Source organism: Oenanthe melanoleuca, chromosome 7 (genome assembly GCF_029582105.1).
Source record: "Oenanthe melanoleuca isolate GR-GAL-2019-014 chromosome 7, OMel1.0, whole genome shotgun sequence".
NCBI classification, from domain to species: Eukaryota; Metazoa; Chordata; class Aves; order Passeriformes; family Muscicapidae; genus Oenanthe; species Oenanthe melanoleuca.
This window is the reverse complement of record NC_079341.1, coordinates 21,456,599-21,470,158: the sequence shown is the minus strand read 5'-3', so window position 1 is coordinate 21,470,158 and position 13,560 is coordinate 21,456,599. Positions and strand designations below refer to the sequence as shown.

At 42.8% G+C, this 13,560-nt stretch overlaps 1 protein-coding gene across 1 annotated transcript in view; it reads left to right on the top strand.

Annotated features, from left to right (window-relative positions):
- Positions 1 to 13,560, top strand: part of LOC130255265 (unconventional myosin-X-like) — an 87,429-nt gene that overhangs the window by 35,703 nt on the left and 38,166 nt on the right. The window contains exons 12-21 of the mRNA XM_056495718.1: positions 41 to 187; positions 877 to 977; positions 2,835 to 2,901; positions 3,337 to 3,429; positions 7,045 to 7,113; positions 7,954 to 8,036; positions 9,560 to 9,668; positions 10,336 to 10,416; positions 11,351 to 11,475; positions 12,278 to 12,392. Of these exons, the coding sequence (XP_056351693.1) occupies positions 41 to 187; positions 877 to 977; positions 2,835 to 2,901; positions 3,337 to 3,429; positions 7,045 to 7,113; positions 7,954 to 8,036; positions 9,560 to 9,668; positions 10,336 to 10,416; positions 11,351 to 11,475; positions 12,278 to 12,392 (990 nt within the window). The remainder of the gene's footprint in view (positions 1 to 40; positions 188 to 876; positions 978 to 2,834; positions 2,902 to 3,336; positions 3,430 to 7,044; positions 7,114 to 7,953; positions 8,037 to 9,559; positions 9,669 to 10,335; positions 10,417 to 11,350; positions 11,476 to 12,277; positions 12,393 to 13,560) is intronic.

The window sequence follows — 13,560 nt, the reverse complement described above, 5'->3', positions numbered from 1 at the left end:
TAATCTCTTTGTGACTCATTTTTTCTCTCTGTATTTACAGGCAGCTGACTCCAGGGACTCCCTCTCTATGGCACTCTATTCCCAGTGTTTTTCATGGCTCATTAGCAAGATTAATACAAAGATCAAAGGCAAGGAAAACTTTAAGTCTGTGGGCATCCTGGATATCTTTGGCTTCGAGAACTTTCAGGTCAGGATTTTGTTTTTTGTGGAGTGGGTTGGTTTTGGAGATGTTGATGCATATTGGAAGAAACTTTGGTGGGTTTGCATCCTGGTAAGGATAGCATAGAGCATTCTGGAATCTCTACCCTGCCACTTTCCCCTGAAAACAGAAAGATATATTTATCTGTCCATTTCTGCCACCATATTCATACAGGCTGATTTTGGTTTGAGATACAGACACTGAGCAGATCAGCTGTGATAGATAATAATGAATTTTTGATTTGTATGCGAACCAGATATCCAAATCCTACACACAGATTGTTTGTTTACATCTGTTTTGCATTGTGTGGAGAATCCTGCATGTAATGCTTCTAACTACAGCTGATGTGGGATGTGTGTTTAACAGTCATAGAGTGACTGCTCAGATATTTCACAGAAGAGAAAGACCAGTGACCTAACAGTTAGGAAATTTATTTCTTTCTTCCAGTAAGAGAAGCATAATTGCCTTTAGCATACTTTACTATGGATTAGATTTACTGAATTAACTTTGCATGAGCTACAAAAGCTGTTCTACTGGACCTCTCCATACTGTCCTTCTCATATCCACCTGACACCACTATGTTCTCTGGCTTTACTCCAGGCCTGGCACCTTCTCTGTTGCTTGTTTTAGGGCTCAGGAACAAGAATGTAAAATTTTATAATTGTTTCTTCTTGCAGGTGAATCGTTTTGAGCAGTTTAACATTAACTATGCAAATGAGAAACTCCAGGAATATTTCAACAAACACATCTTCTCCTTGGAGCAGCTGGAGTACAACAGGTGACAAACAGTGGGAGTGGGGCCCCACTGCTTTCATGATAGTAGGAGGAAGGGCATAATTATAATTCCTCCTGTGCTGCTCAGTCCCTACCCCTGAAGCAGGAGAGACAGCCTGGCCTTAGTACAACCCTGACTGGTTGTCTTGCTAGGTATTGTCCATGTGCTTTGCCAGCATAAGTCACTTGTCTCCAGGAAAAAGCATTCTCCATTGTAGTGTTTGAAACTCCAGATTTCCTTCTGTCTCTCAGCTGAATGGAAAGTTCCTGTGCTTTAACCCATTAAAGTACATGGTCATTGGATGTATTACTGACTTTGATAATGATTTACCTATGGCACTGGTAGTGTAATGCAGATGGAATCTTGGTGTGCAAAAAGCAAATTCCCTAAAGACAGACAATTAGAGATATCTAACAGCTCTTTCTGTCCCAGAGATTCCTGTACTGTGAAAAGGACTCTTTTCCTCAGCAAGATTTACATCAGGCTGTTTTCTGAGCTTGGGACTTTCTGCACAGCTTTTTCCTCTTCTGTGGGCTTCATATTGGATTGTATTTTGTGAAGTACCTGTGATGTTCTAGAGTATTTCTGCTTCTAGAGAAGGCTGCTAGACAAATACTTGAGTTGTTGCTCTGAAACAGAAGCCTTTATGTTTGTGAATGAAGGAATTGAATAGGGTCAGTGAGGGCAAATGAGAGCAGCCTTGTAAAGGGAGACAGTTGAATAGGCAATTCATTAAATTCTAAAGATTACAAAATTGCAAGGCTATTTATGTGCTCACTTATCAGGCCAGTTCCACCATTGCAGGAATCTTCTATTTAAAATGGTACCATCATGACAAATGATTCGTTCCTGATGGTTACATAGAAGTTTAAGTTCTGTGGCTGAACTTTGGAAGGAATGAGAGGATTTTGATATTGACTACATATCAAATTATTCTAAGGCAATGTAGCTAAAGTTCATCTTTCACTATAAACTCTGCTTCTTCAGGTTTAGGAAGTAGATTCATGTATCTCATCTTGATGCTTTGAACTTTCAAGTATGAAGCCTGGGCTGAAGCATTTGGAGGCAACAGCTCCACTATTTTCAAAATGTTAGTCTCCACTTGAAAGGTGTCTGTAAGGTGTCAGTAAGTAGCTTCACATAACCTCTAGTCTTCTTTCCATTCTTAAGAGCTATTCTAGGCTTCTCTGAATTCTGGAAACAGACATATCCTGTATTATGGGAGTATAAGAAGATGGTAAGGGGAAAAAACACATTCAGCATATTTACAGCATGCCATGGGTGATTTTCAAAGCACATTATTGCACTACTGTACCTACATCAGTTCCTATTCTGAAATAAGCAGGGCCACCCTATAAGCTCCCTGCATGTCAGGCCAAAGGTTATCTCTGTCATCCTCTTCAAAACTCTCCCTGAAAACTCTCTCCAGTCTCTTCTCCTGGTGGACCTGTGAACTGTGGTTCAGTCTTCTGGCAGATGTGCTTCAGGCCTGCTTTCCACATTGGTGGGTCAGCAGCTGACTCTTGAGGTTGTGTAGCAAAGTGTCCATCATCACCACTGTGTGGGCTGATGCTCATCACTCCAGAAAGAGCACAGTCTTAAAATTCATGTGAAATTTGCTCAATGACTAAAGGAAAAGCATCAATCTAAGACACTGGTATGGGTACAAAAGGCTGTCTCTTATTTCAATCTCCTTCTGCTGTCCCCTATTCTTTTTCCTCAGCCATGGTAAAGCCTAATTCCTGCAAATTGCCTTGAGTCCTGGGGCAGCTGCCAGGATCAGTTACTTCTGCTCTCCTACACTTCAGGACAATGGATCTTGCATTTCACAACTTTGTTCTATTTGTTCTTGACTGTCAGGGAAGGGATAAACTGGGAAGCCATTGACTGGATGGATAATGCAGAGTGCCTGGACCTCATTGAGAAGGTAAGCAGTTACCTGTGGCAGTTTCTAGGGATCAGTGGGGACTGCTCATTGAGATCTTCTCTGGCATTTCCTGGTTTTAAAAGCAGATAGCTGCTTAGATCCTCTTCCCATAGTGACCTGGCAAAAGTATGAGCTGTTCTACCCATAGTCCCAGCTCAAGAAAGAAGATCTTGGCTTATTGTTAAGACCAAGTTTAGGAAGGGTGTCAGTTTTTCACAGGGATTAGCATTCAAGTAAAACCTTAATGTGAGTTTTTTATAAATAATCTCCACTTATGTTCTGCTTGCTGAATGCATTAACTGTCCAGAATTCTGCTTTCAGTTTGAGTTTTGCTGGGTATAACTCAAGGGTTATTGCTCAATGGTCTGTTCAGATCTCTGCTGTGTAGTTAGAGCTTTTGCTGACTGTAAAAGCCTGTCTCTTGTTTGGCTGTAGAAACTAGGTCTACTGGCTTTGGTGAATGAAGAGAGTCGATTCCCCAAAGGCACAGACAACACCCTTCTGGAAAAACTTCACAGCCAGCATATGGTAAGTAAGAAAATAACCTGGCAGGCAAATGATCAGTATGTTAGCCCCATCAGCATTTCAAAACCTAAAGTGAAGGTTTTGTTGATGTAAAATATGTGCTTTGTGCAGGAAATTTAAAATGCCTTAGGCCCGACCCTGTGAGTGTTTAATAGGGCTGCAGTGAACACCAGTAATATGTAAAGCAAACTGAGAGTGGTCTGCTGTGCACATTGGAGCAGAGGGGGTGTGCACTGCAGCGGCTGCAGGCAGAGGAGGTTTGAATTTGCAGCGAGGATGGAGTCAGGTTCTGCTGGTCCATGATGGACACGAGGCAGCGCCCCGGGCACAGGATGTGGCTGCACAGTGTGTGGGTTCCTCCTGGCAGCTGACCCACTGCAGCCTGCTCCAGAGCATGGCAAATCTGTCTCCTGGGGCTGGGGACGGCTTTTGCCTCATGACTTTTAATGAAAGCTTCCTTATTGTTCCTAATTAATTAAATTCTTTCATCCTCTTTCTTGTGTTCTGAGCACAGTAGTGGAACGGCTTTTGCATGCAGGTCAGAAAGTTGTCCTGGGGACACAGAAACCCCACTGAGATCACTGAGCAATCCCTTACCATGTCTGCTACAGCCAACACTTTGTTCTAAATAGTAAATAGACTGAAAACAAAGCAAATTAAAGCCTGTAGCATGGACTTACGGAATAATTAACTACTTTAGTAAGAACATTGTCAACAAATACATTTTCTAGTCTTCTAATTCAGGCTTCATCCAAGCCTGAAAACATACAAATCTGTATCCTTTATCTGAATTTTTTAAAATTGACATAGATGAAGATATTCTCATTTTTCATATTTGCATTGTAACTCTGCTAGTAATACTCATTACTTCAAGTTAGAAGCAATAGCAATGACTACTTACAGCTTTGAGGAAATATTTCTTTTCTTTAGGCTTAAATCAAGCCCTTCAATTTAGTCTGCTGTGGCTTTGCCTTGTATTATAGATCAAGAAATGTGAAAATGCCTGATTTACCTTTTTTTTAAAAAAAATGTTGTTGGTATGTCTTAATATAGAAGTAAAGAATATTTTTAATGTATCACTTGTTATGAATTTTCTTTCTCAAATGTCCCAACCTCTTCAGTTTGTCTCCAAATGGAGACATTTCAAAGCTCCTCTTTCTTCTGTTTCTGAATTTGTCTACATATTTTTTTTCTCTATTCTTTTCTGAGATAAATAATCAGACCAGAATGCAGTTCCCTTGGTAAGAAGGTACCTGTGGTTTATTGTACAGCAGCATGAGACTGCCAGTATTATTTTGCATTCCTCTATGCCCCACTACATTTTGGTTGCCATTTTTGGTGATTTCTGTGCATTGAGTAGCCTTTTCATTAAGCTGTTCATAGTGTCACCTCTGTCTGCTTTGAGGCAATAGCAGTTAATGTGGAGCCCTGGGAAGCTTGCAAGAGATGGAAGAGGCTGAGTTATAATTGCAGGGAGGAACAGTGGAAAGTGCTCTAAGATTTGCATTTGCTGAAGGCAAAAGCATTTTTTATACCAGCTGAAGTCTCTAGTGCTGGCTGGAAGAACACTGGAAGACATCCAGCCAGCATTGCTGGGAAGCCTGATGAGAACAAACCCTCTTCTCTGTATTTTCTGTGGAATGCTGTAGTCTTAAGGAGGAAAAGCATAAAGCTGGGATTTAAGAGAATATGAAAAAGCTGGAGAGAGGAGCAATAGGGAAGATAGCAGAAGGAACCAAAAGTGTTGTAAGCATGGGTGAAATATAAGGGCTTGGTAGAGAGGGAGAGGAGAACAGGATGCCAATGCACATGAGAGATCCAGTAGCACTCATGTTTGGAGTGGAAGTTTTTGCTTGGAAAAAGATGACTGTGGTGGGGGGAAGGGAAGAACAATGAAATAGGATCAATGTGGAAAAAAAAAAAGAAAATATTTTCAGTAGCACTAACAAATTATCAGCATCAGAAGCTGTCCACCTGCTAAATACTGCTACAAGATCTTGAAGATGAAAGAGCTAAATTACAAACAGCATCGTGCAACATGTTACTTAAAATTTTCTTAGCACTTTTGTCTGAGAAGGTGGGGAATTATATTAATTTTTAGAAAGTATTGTTGTAAACTATAGGCCTATAGTTCTGATTTCACAATTGTGTAAATTCACAGAATGTAAGTGGCCAGTTGCCTCAATGGCAGGAGGCCTGTAAGACACTGTCTCACAAGCACTTAGGTTTTCTGCTGACCCACAGGGCCAGGCTGCTCTGACAGGGGCCTCATGAGACTGATTGTGTTTTAAAGTGAAAATGAAAATGAAAAGCTGTGTAGATAAATGTGAAATGCTGTGCCTGAAGGACAGCAGTCCCAATTTCACCTTTGAAATGATGGCCCCTGAACTGACTGCTGCTCTTAAGGAGTGAGACCCAAACAGAGGCTGTGATGCAGTTCCATAGAAATTCCAGCACAGGGCTCAGCAGTAATAAAAAATCTCCAAAAGAAGTAGTAAGAGCTCCCAGGAAACAGTAAAAGTAGAAAACATTGTTATGGCATTGCATAGTCTGTAGATCACCTTCACTTTGAACCACATACACCACGGGTCCCTCCACTCAAGGAGGGCTTCTGTCAGAAATGGTAACAGCAGGTCTGGGACAGCTTCAGTGCTACAGAAAACTGCTTTGAAGGGACCTGCAGGGTGGGGACAAGACAGCTTGGGTGGGTGTGATGGGTTTAAAAGTCACACATGGCCTGTAGAAGGTTAATGGCACTAATGGAAGCCAGGCTTAAATCCAAGCAGCTCTAGTTCCATGTGTGTTCCATGTGGTTGAGAGCTCCCTGTGAAAGGACACTCCAGATGCAAATAGTCTGCATGGGTTCAAGTGGAATGAGCAAGTATTTCAAAGAGAAATCCATTTGGGATTGCTAGTTAGGCAGGCCTCATAGAAATAATTAGAGTTTGAGGGAATATTAGGATGAAAGTATGATTTACCTGCTTTGTTTGTACTCTACCTTACATAGCCAGTGCTGGAGACAGAATACTTGGCTGGATAGATCATTGGTCTAGAGCAGTGTGGCTGCTCTTCAATAGTTAAAATGGTTTTCACAGAACAGACAAAGGAGGGGGGAAATGAGAGAGGAAAAAGAGAAATGAAAACTGAATATTGAATATAGGGGAAGAGAGGTGCAAGGAAAGAAAAAATATAGAGGAAGACAGGAAATTGGTATGCTATTTCCTTTGATGAAGAAAAGGTGTGGAGGTGTTATGCAAAGCTGCCATTTTCCCCGCATCCTGATCCTGTGTCCTGCACCACATGGTTTGTGTGGAGCTCAGTCTCCTCAGGTGTCAGACACACAAGAATTAACATTCCATCCATGGCATGCCTCCGCAGCCTTGATTCTGCAAGCCCTTGCTCACATGAGAAATGCCTTGAAGGGCTGGATATTTCCATCTTAAATTTGAGTAACATATTTGTAATGTAGCTGCAGGTAGCTGCAGCAGATGTGGTCGGGCTCTGCAAGAGCAAAGGTCCTTGCCCATCCCAGCCTTGTCATAGTCATGGCAGAGTTCCTGAGTGACTATTTATTCTTATACCAGCATTATAAGACAGCTTCTTTTTCTTTCATTTCAGAGCAACCCCTACTATGTGAAGCCTCGGGTGACAGACCATCAGTTTGGCATAAGACATTATGCAGGGGAGGTGGGTGTTCATGATGTGTTTGTGATATGCTTGGTATATTCTGGACTTGAGCTCCTCAATGCTGGATTCCAAAAACCAGGAATGTCTCTGAGCTGTGTGTTTCCACACAGTTAATGTTCTATACCAGAGCACAACGAGTGTGATGGGTTTAAAATGGCATGTCACTTTCCAGTACTATATTCTCCAGCTTGGATATTTGAGTTTCTCAGGTAATTTTTGTTTGAGTGATAAACTCCTTACTTCTGTTATTCATGTTGTCTTTTCTTGGGCAAACAAAACTCAAAGGAAAAGTCCCTAGTAAAATTTGAGTCTTGAGGAGGAAAGGCTGAATACCTATTGCAAAAAGGTTCCAGAGCCTTGAAGGTTAACTGTTGCTCTTTGTTGTGAAGAGATATGAAGCAGATGAAGGTGTGTCAAGGGAGGACACCTGCACATTAAAGAAGGGCTAACCTCCTCCCAGAATAATCTGCTGAGCACTTGTGGTTGGGAGGCTGGGCACTGGGTGGCCATTCTCTTCACTCTCCTGAAGTGAATAGAGTACCTCACACCTTGCAGAGGATTTCCACACAGACCCTCTCCTGCCAGGCAAATCTCTGCAGCTGTTTCACTTGGCTCTTGTTTTTGGGAGTTTTTGTGTGTTTTTTAATTGATGGCTAAAAGCCACTTTCTTGCCAGTAACTGCAGAACTCTGTAGCTCTTTGACCCCAGAAATTCAGATCTTGGCACATGCCTGCAGTGTAACTGTGCAGCTCTGCTGGAGACCTTGTACATTGGCATGTAAATGTGGAAGGACTTAATGATGTGTATGGCTCTGCTCTAGTGGCTGTGACTGTGTTGCAGGTGCTGTATGATGTGAGAGGCTTTCTGGAGAAGAACAGAGACACCTTTCGTGATGACATTTTAAACATGCTGAAAGACAGCAGGTATGCTTGTCAGGAGGCCACATCTGTTGGCAGAACTGAGCCACATTCATGTAATGAACCAGACCAAGGAAAGCAGTTGCTTTTGCCAGGGCATCAGGCATCATTCTTAATCATTCTTCTCTTTGTGCTGAAGTGTCCTGATGGAAGAAGGGAAAGCTGGAGAAGTCAGATGAGGCACAGATTTAATCAGGACTCCTGTTGACCTAGTTTTAAAAAGAGCTTTAACAGCATGACAGACGTCCCTCCAGGCAATTTGTTTTTTTCCCCTCCTCCTTTCCCTTTCCCTTTCCCCTTGTCCCTTCCCCTTCCCTTCCCCCTTTCCTTTTCCTTTTTCCTCTTACCTCCCTATACCAACAATGGCAAAGTTTTCCCTGAATGAGTCAGTGCTCTTTGCCATGCTGTCAATTGCCAGCCTTTGTACAGAGGCTGCTTATTTTCCAGCCTGCTTGTTAGTGGAAATCATCTTATCCTGAGTCAGACTGAGCTGCTGCTGTGGGACTGGGCATGGACCCTAATGTCACATCCCAAAGCTGCAACATGGCCTTAGAGAAATGAGCTAATTTTGATCTTGGGCAAGATCTGGGAAACAGAAATGGGGCCTAGCAGGAGAGAGGTGTTCAATAACAGAGGATCCTACGAGTCTTTGAGCAGCAGCTCTACCATGTGCCTTTACCACAGCCTGTGTATTGCCTTTGGGCTCCAGCCTGGTGAGAGTGTTTCAGAACTGCATCGTCTCTGAAGCTGCTGCAGAGTGTGCACTGAGAAGCTTTGCAATAACCTGAGGGAGCTGAGACTATAAGCTGCTCATAGTTGTCTTACTTGGACAGTGGCATCTGGGGAACATTTTACATGAGGCTTGAGGCCAGAATTGTGGTTGTTATTGTCCAGCATAATGGAAGGACTCAGGCTTTTTCAACATGCCCGAAGGGAAGTTGGACCAGAAGCAGCCATAACAATAAACTGGCACAAGCAGCTCTGGAGAGCTTTGTGCAGCTTCCTAAGAACCAGCACCAATGTCTCAGGAGTGGCAAAATGGTGGAAGATTCCCTAGAACTGACCTACATGGAGGGTGGCTCTAGAATTCCTCTGGCCACAGAAGAGCTGGGCTTCTAATTTTGTGATCATGTCATGGGGGGTAAACATGAGAGCTAGTTTGGGAGGCATGACAACACCTGGCTGGCATACCTTCAAGATAGTTTTGCCTGGGGGCACATGCTTGCTCAAGGGAGGTGTCCTAGTCAGTGCAGAATGGAGATTTTCCTTTGTGTAATATCCTTCTGGAAAGTGTGAGATGGGATTTCTGGCTTTGCAGCTGAGTGTGGCATACAGGGCAGAGCACAGGGTCTGGGAATGATTAATTTCCTCACTGAAGTGCCCAGCTGAACTGCTTCTTGCAACACTCTGGCACAGCAGGTATAAAAATGAGGTGTTTCACAGTGGGACAGGGCAGCTGACAATAAGAACCATCTTCTCACAGGTGGTAGGGGTCTTGCATCTTCTTAAATTCTTTTCTTCTCCCTTAGGCTGGACTTCATCTATGACCTTTTTGAAAGAGTCTGCAGTCGTTGCAGTGAAGAGACACTGAAGATGGGCACCCAGAGGCGCAGACCGACTGTCAGTTCCCAGTTCAGGGTATGATGTTTTCCAAGAGAGCAGCAGGCTGCTGGGGAGGAGCAGATGGGTAAAGCAAAGCCTGTAGCCAAGAGGAGTCATTCATCCTTGTTTTGTGTCCAGCACTGAAAATGTGCAGGAATGTTGCAGTGCTAAAAAAAGACAGTGCCACTGCCCCAAGGATTTCTGTCTGGTATAAAATGTGAGATGATAAGACTGAGCAGGGTGGCAGAGGAAGAGACTTAAGTATATGAAGTTCTTGAGGTTCTTTGATCTTTCGTATTGGTTGGGTGTTTCAGCTAAGTGTATGTGTCCTTTTACAGGTATAGTGACAATTCTAATAAAACCTTATTAGGAAGACCTTGCAAGTGTGAATCTCACACACTTAGATTGTCTGCAGACCTGTTCATCTAACTGTTTTGTTTTCCTGTATTTAAAGTTTGAGAGACTTGTAAAATTAACTCACAAAGCTATATAGCTCCAAGACCAAGGATTGCCCTATAGTCTTAAGAGCAAACCGTGTGGGTATCTTTTGGACAGGAAGGAATCTCAAGGGTTATTGAAATTATGGTAGACAGAGTCAAAGGATGTTAGGAATGGGAGTGCTGCATGAAGACCTTATTGCATCAAATGTAGCCCCTTTCTCTTGTAGTGACTGATCCTTTGGGTGTCTCTTGCTGTTCTTTAGGATTCTCTCCATTCCCTGATGGCCACGCTCAGTACTTCCAACCCATTTTTCATCCGCTGCATCAAACCAAATACAGAAAAGGTAAGTCTGTCTCCCAGCCATATGTGTGCAAGTGACATAGGCCTGCATGGGCATGCCCTTGCACAAATGCCTAACAGGTGCCTCAAACTGAGGGTAAGAGCAGTTCCTCCCTGCCTTCCCTTTTTTATTCTAGTTATTTTACAGTTGAGAAAAAACACATCCTCCTCCTGGTAATCAGATGGAAAGACTCCATGCTGAATATGAGATCATAGAGCCATTCCCACCTCTTCCAGTGCTCATGAAGCCTGGAGGATTAACCAGGCTTGTGCAGAGTCCAGAGCTGTGGTAGAAGAAGCAATCACTCCTGTTCATAGTGCCTGTAGAGAAATCAGTTCTGGAATGAAGGGTTTGTTAGTAGGCACTGTCTCCTGCAGACCCCTGGCTCTGAGGCAGTGGAGGTGGACACATCATGAGCAAGTCACAGTGCTTAGGGATAGGCTGGCTCTCACTTGTACTGTGAGCTGTGGCTGGAGGATGTGCTGCTATCTAGATTGGGTGGGGAGCTCTGAACTGATCCTTTTCTTTGTGTGTTTTGAAACCATGAATGATATGGCAGAGGACAGGCTGCTTAGGGGATTTATGCCAGAAAAGAATTCTGTAGTTTGTCTCCAGTTTAACTGAAAAGAGAGACTGCAAATTGAACTGAGTCAGGTTTCTGCACCCTGTAGGTGTTCAGACATTGTATCTTTGATTTCTTACCATAGTTGGACTGTGAGTGCAGTCTGCAAACTGTTTGTTTTTCTTCCAGAATCAGCCCAATTCCCTTTTGTCCCTTATTCTGCACTATGCAGTGTTGTGAGCTTGCTTTCCCCTTCATCCAACTTCCCTTTTTTCCTGGCATGCCCAGACATGCTGGGTTGGCTTTCTGCACCGAACAGACATACAGCCTGTGACCACCTGGCTTACTTGCTTTTGATTCTGGGTCGTTCTTTAGGCGCCGAACCTCTTTAACCCAGACGTGGTGCTAAAGCAGCTCCGGTACTCAGGGATGCTGGAGACAGTGAAAGTGCGGAGAGCAGGTTTCCCTGTACGGCGCCTTTTCCAGGACTTCCTCAGCAGGTAATTGCTGCCACTGAATTGTATGCTGGAACAGCCCCAAAGTATGGAATTCCATAGGACTGTTCCCTCTTCAACTGCTTCTTCTGGTGTGGATCATCTGTGGGATGTTTTTCTAACCATGGTTTTAATGCTCATATCATAGACTGGTCTGGGAGGCCTTTTGGAGACTTGCCTTTAGGCTAAAAGTCAGAATGGAAAAATAGCCAGATGGTCTTTGGTCTTTTTTTCTTTTTCTTTTTTTTTTCCTTGGTAGCTTTGCCACAGATTTGCTAGTGTGATGCTGTGAAACCCAGCTGGTCATAATATGTAAAAGGAAAATACCATGCTTAAAACCTTTAGGCAGCTGAAGAAAATTCTAATGGACACTATAGTTGATGATTAATATTGGAAGGAGTGATTATTTCTTTTAGTGAGCTACATCAAAAGGATTTTTTTGAAGTTTAAGGCTGGAAGGGACACTGAACATTGCTTCCTTTGTCTCTTGGAGCACTAAATGCCACCCCTATACTGAACAAAATAACTTGTGTCTGATGAAAGCACATGTTTCAAAAAGACAGTTGTTCTTTACTGAAAAATGCTGTTGAGTTTGTATTCTTTTAGGGGGATTGCAACAATAATTGCCAGCGTGGTAGGAACAGATAAAGCTTGGGGGATGGAAATTTCCAAATTGGAAGGCAAACAAGAAGGAAGGTCCCAGAGGAAGAAGGACTAATGGGAGCAGGATAATTAGAGTTAAAAGATTGGGAAGAGAGGGGGCAGTTACTGTCATCCATAATCCGATGAAATTTTGTTTTGTTCTTAGGTACAAGATGCTTGTGAAGGGTCCAAGCCCCTCAGACAACAGCAAAGCTGTATGTGCAGGTTTTCTTCAGACCTATGACAGCAGCAAGAAAGAATGGCAGCTGGGTAAAACCAAGGTACTTCATCTCTGTGGGGAAGGGTGTGGCTTCACTCCAGCTACAAGGGGACGTGATTGCATTGGGTCAGATTGCAAGGCACTGCAGTCATGACCCTTTCAAACACTGGCCTATGCCACTGACCTGCAGCAACTCAAGTATTTCCCATATTATGTAGATAGATAGCAGGTTTTTTGGATTTTATCTAAACTCCTTATTGACCAACCCAAATTGATTTTGTTGTGTCTGATCCAATTTAAAGATTCAAGGGGAACAAGCATGGGTCTCATTTTATCTAACTGCAATGTGTGCCATTAACTCTTGCCTCTTGTGCCAGGTATTTCACTCTGCTTGACTAACTGAAATTCTTGCCTGAGGCAGTGAGCTGAATCTTGGTGTATATCTAAGTTGTGAATAACTATATCACCAGATGTATGACAGCTTTCTGTTGGGGAAGCTCAGATGATGCTTTTGCAGCTAGCCCAGATGCTAGCATACGTTTTCTACAAAGAGGTATCCAAATGCTTCTGCCCACTTGCATAATTTTCATCTTGCTTCTGTTTTGGTGAATGTTTAACACTTCTCTCTTGCCTGGAATAGTCTGGATTTTCATGCAGAAATAGATGTGACCATTTTGAGGTATATTGCTATAGAAATCTGTGAGTGTGAAGCTGTCTCTATCACAACTTTCCACATATTCCAGTAAATTCTTCAAAGAATATTCCAAGATGGATAGTGCTCAATGCAGACAGCATTTCTCAATAGTGGATATGCAGTCCATATCTAGAGCAGATGGTAGTACATCAAAGCAACTTCTTGCATTTTTTTGCCCTTAAGCTTTCAGGAAAGTACTTCAGAATATTTCCAGTGCCACAATGAAACCAGAAGTGATTCTAGTGAACACGCACATTTAATTTGTCCAGGAGATCAGTTAATGACATTTGTTGCTTTGAGCAATTATTTCTCAATAAGTGGATAGACTATAAAGATTATTAGAGCAAGATCTTTTTCTCTTCTTCATTGAGGACTGGTAGTAGTCCAGTTAATAGTCTGAGCTATGAGCTCTATGTGACAATCAAGGAAACCACTGGCCGTTGCTGTGGGAAGAACGTGTGTTAATCTGGAATTTGGTTGGTTTGGGTTTTTTTCTTTCATGCCTCCACTTATGTTCCAGAAAGAAGATTTTATC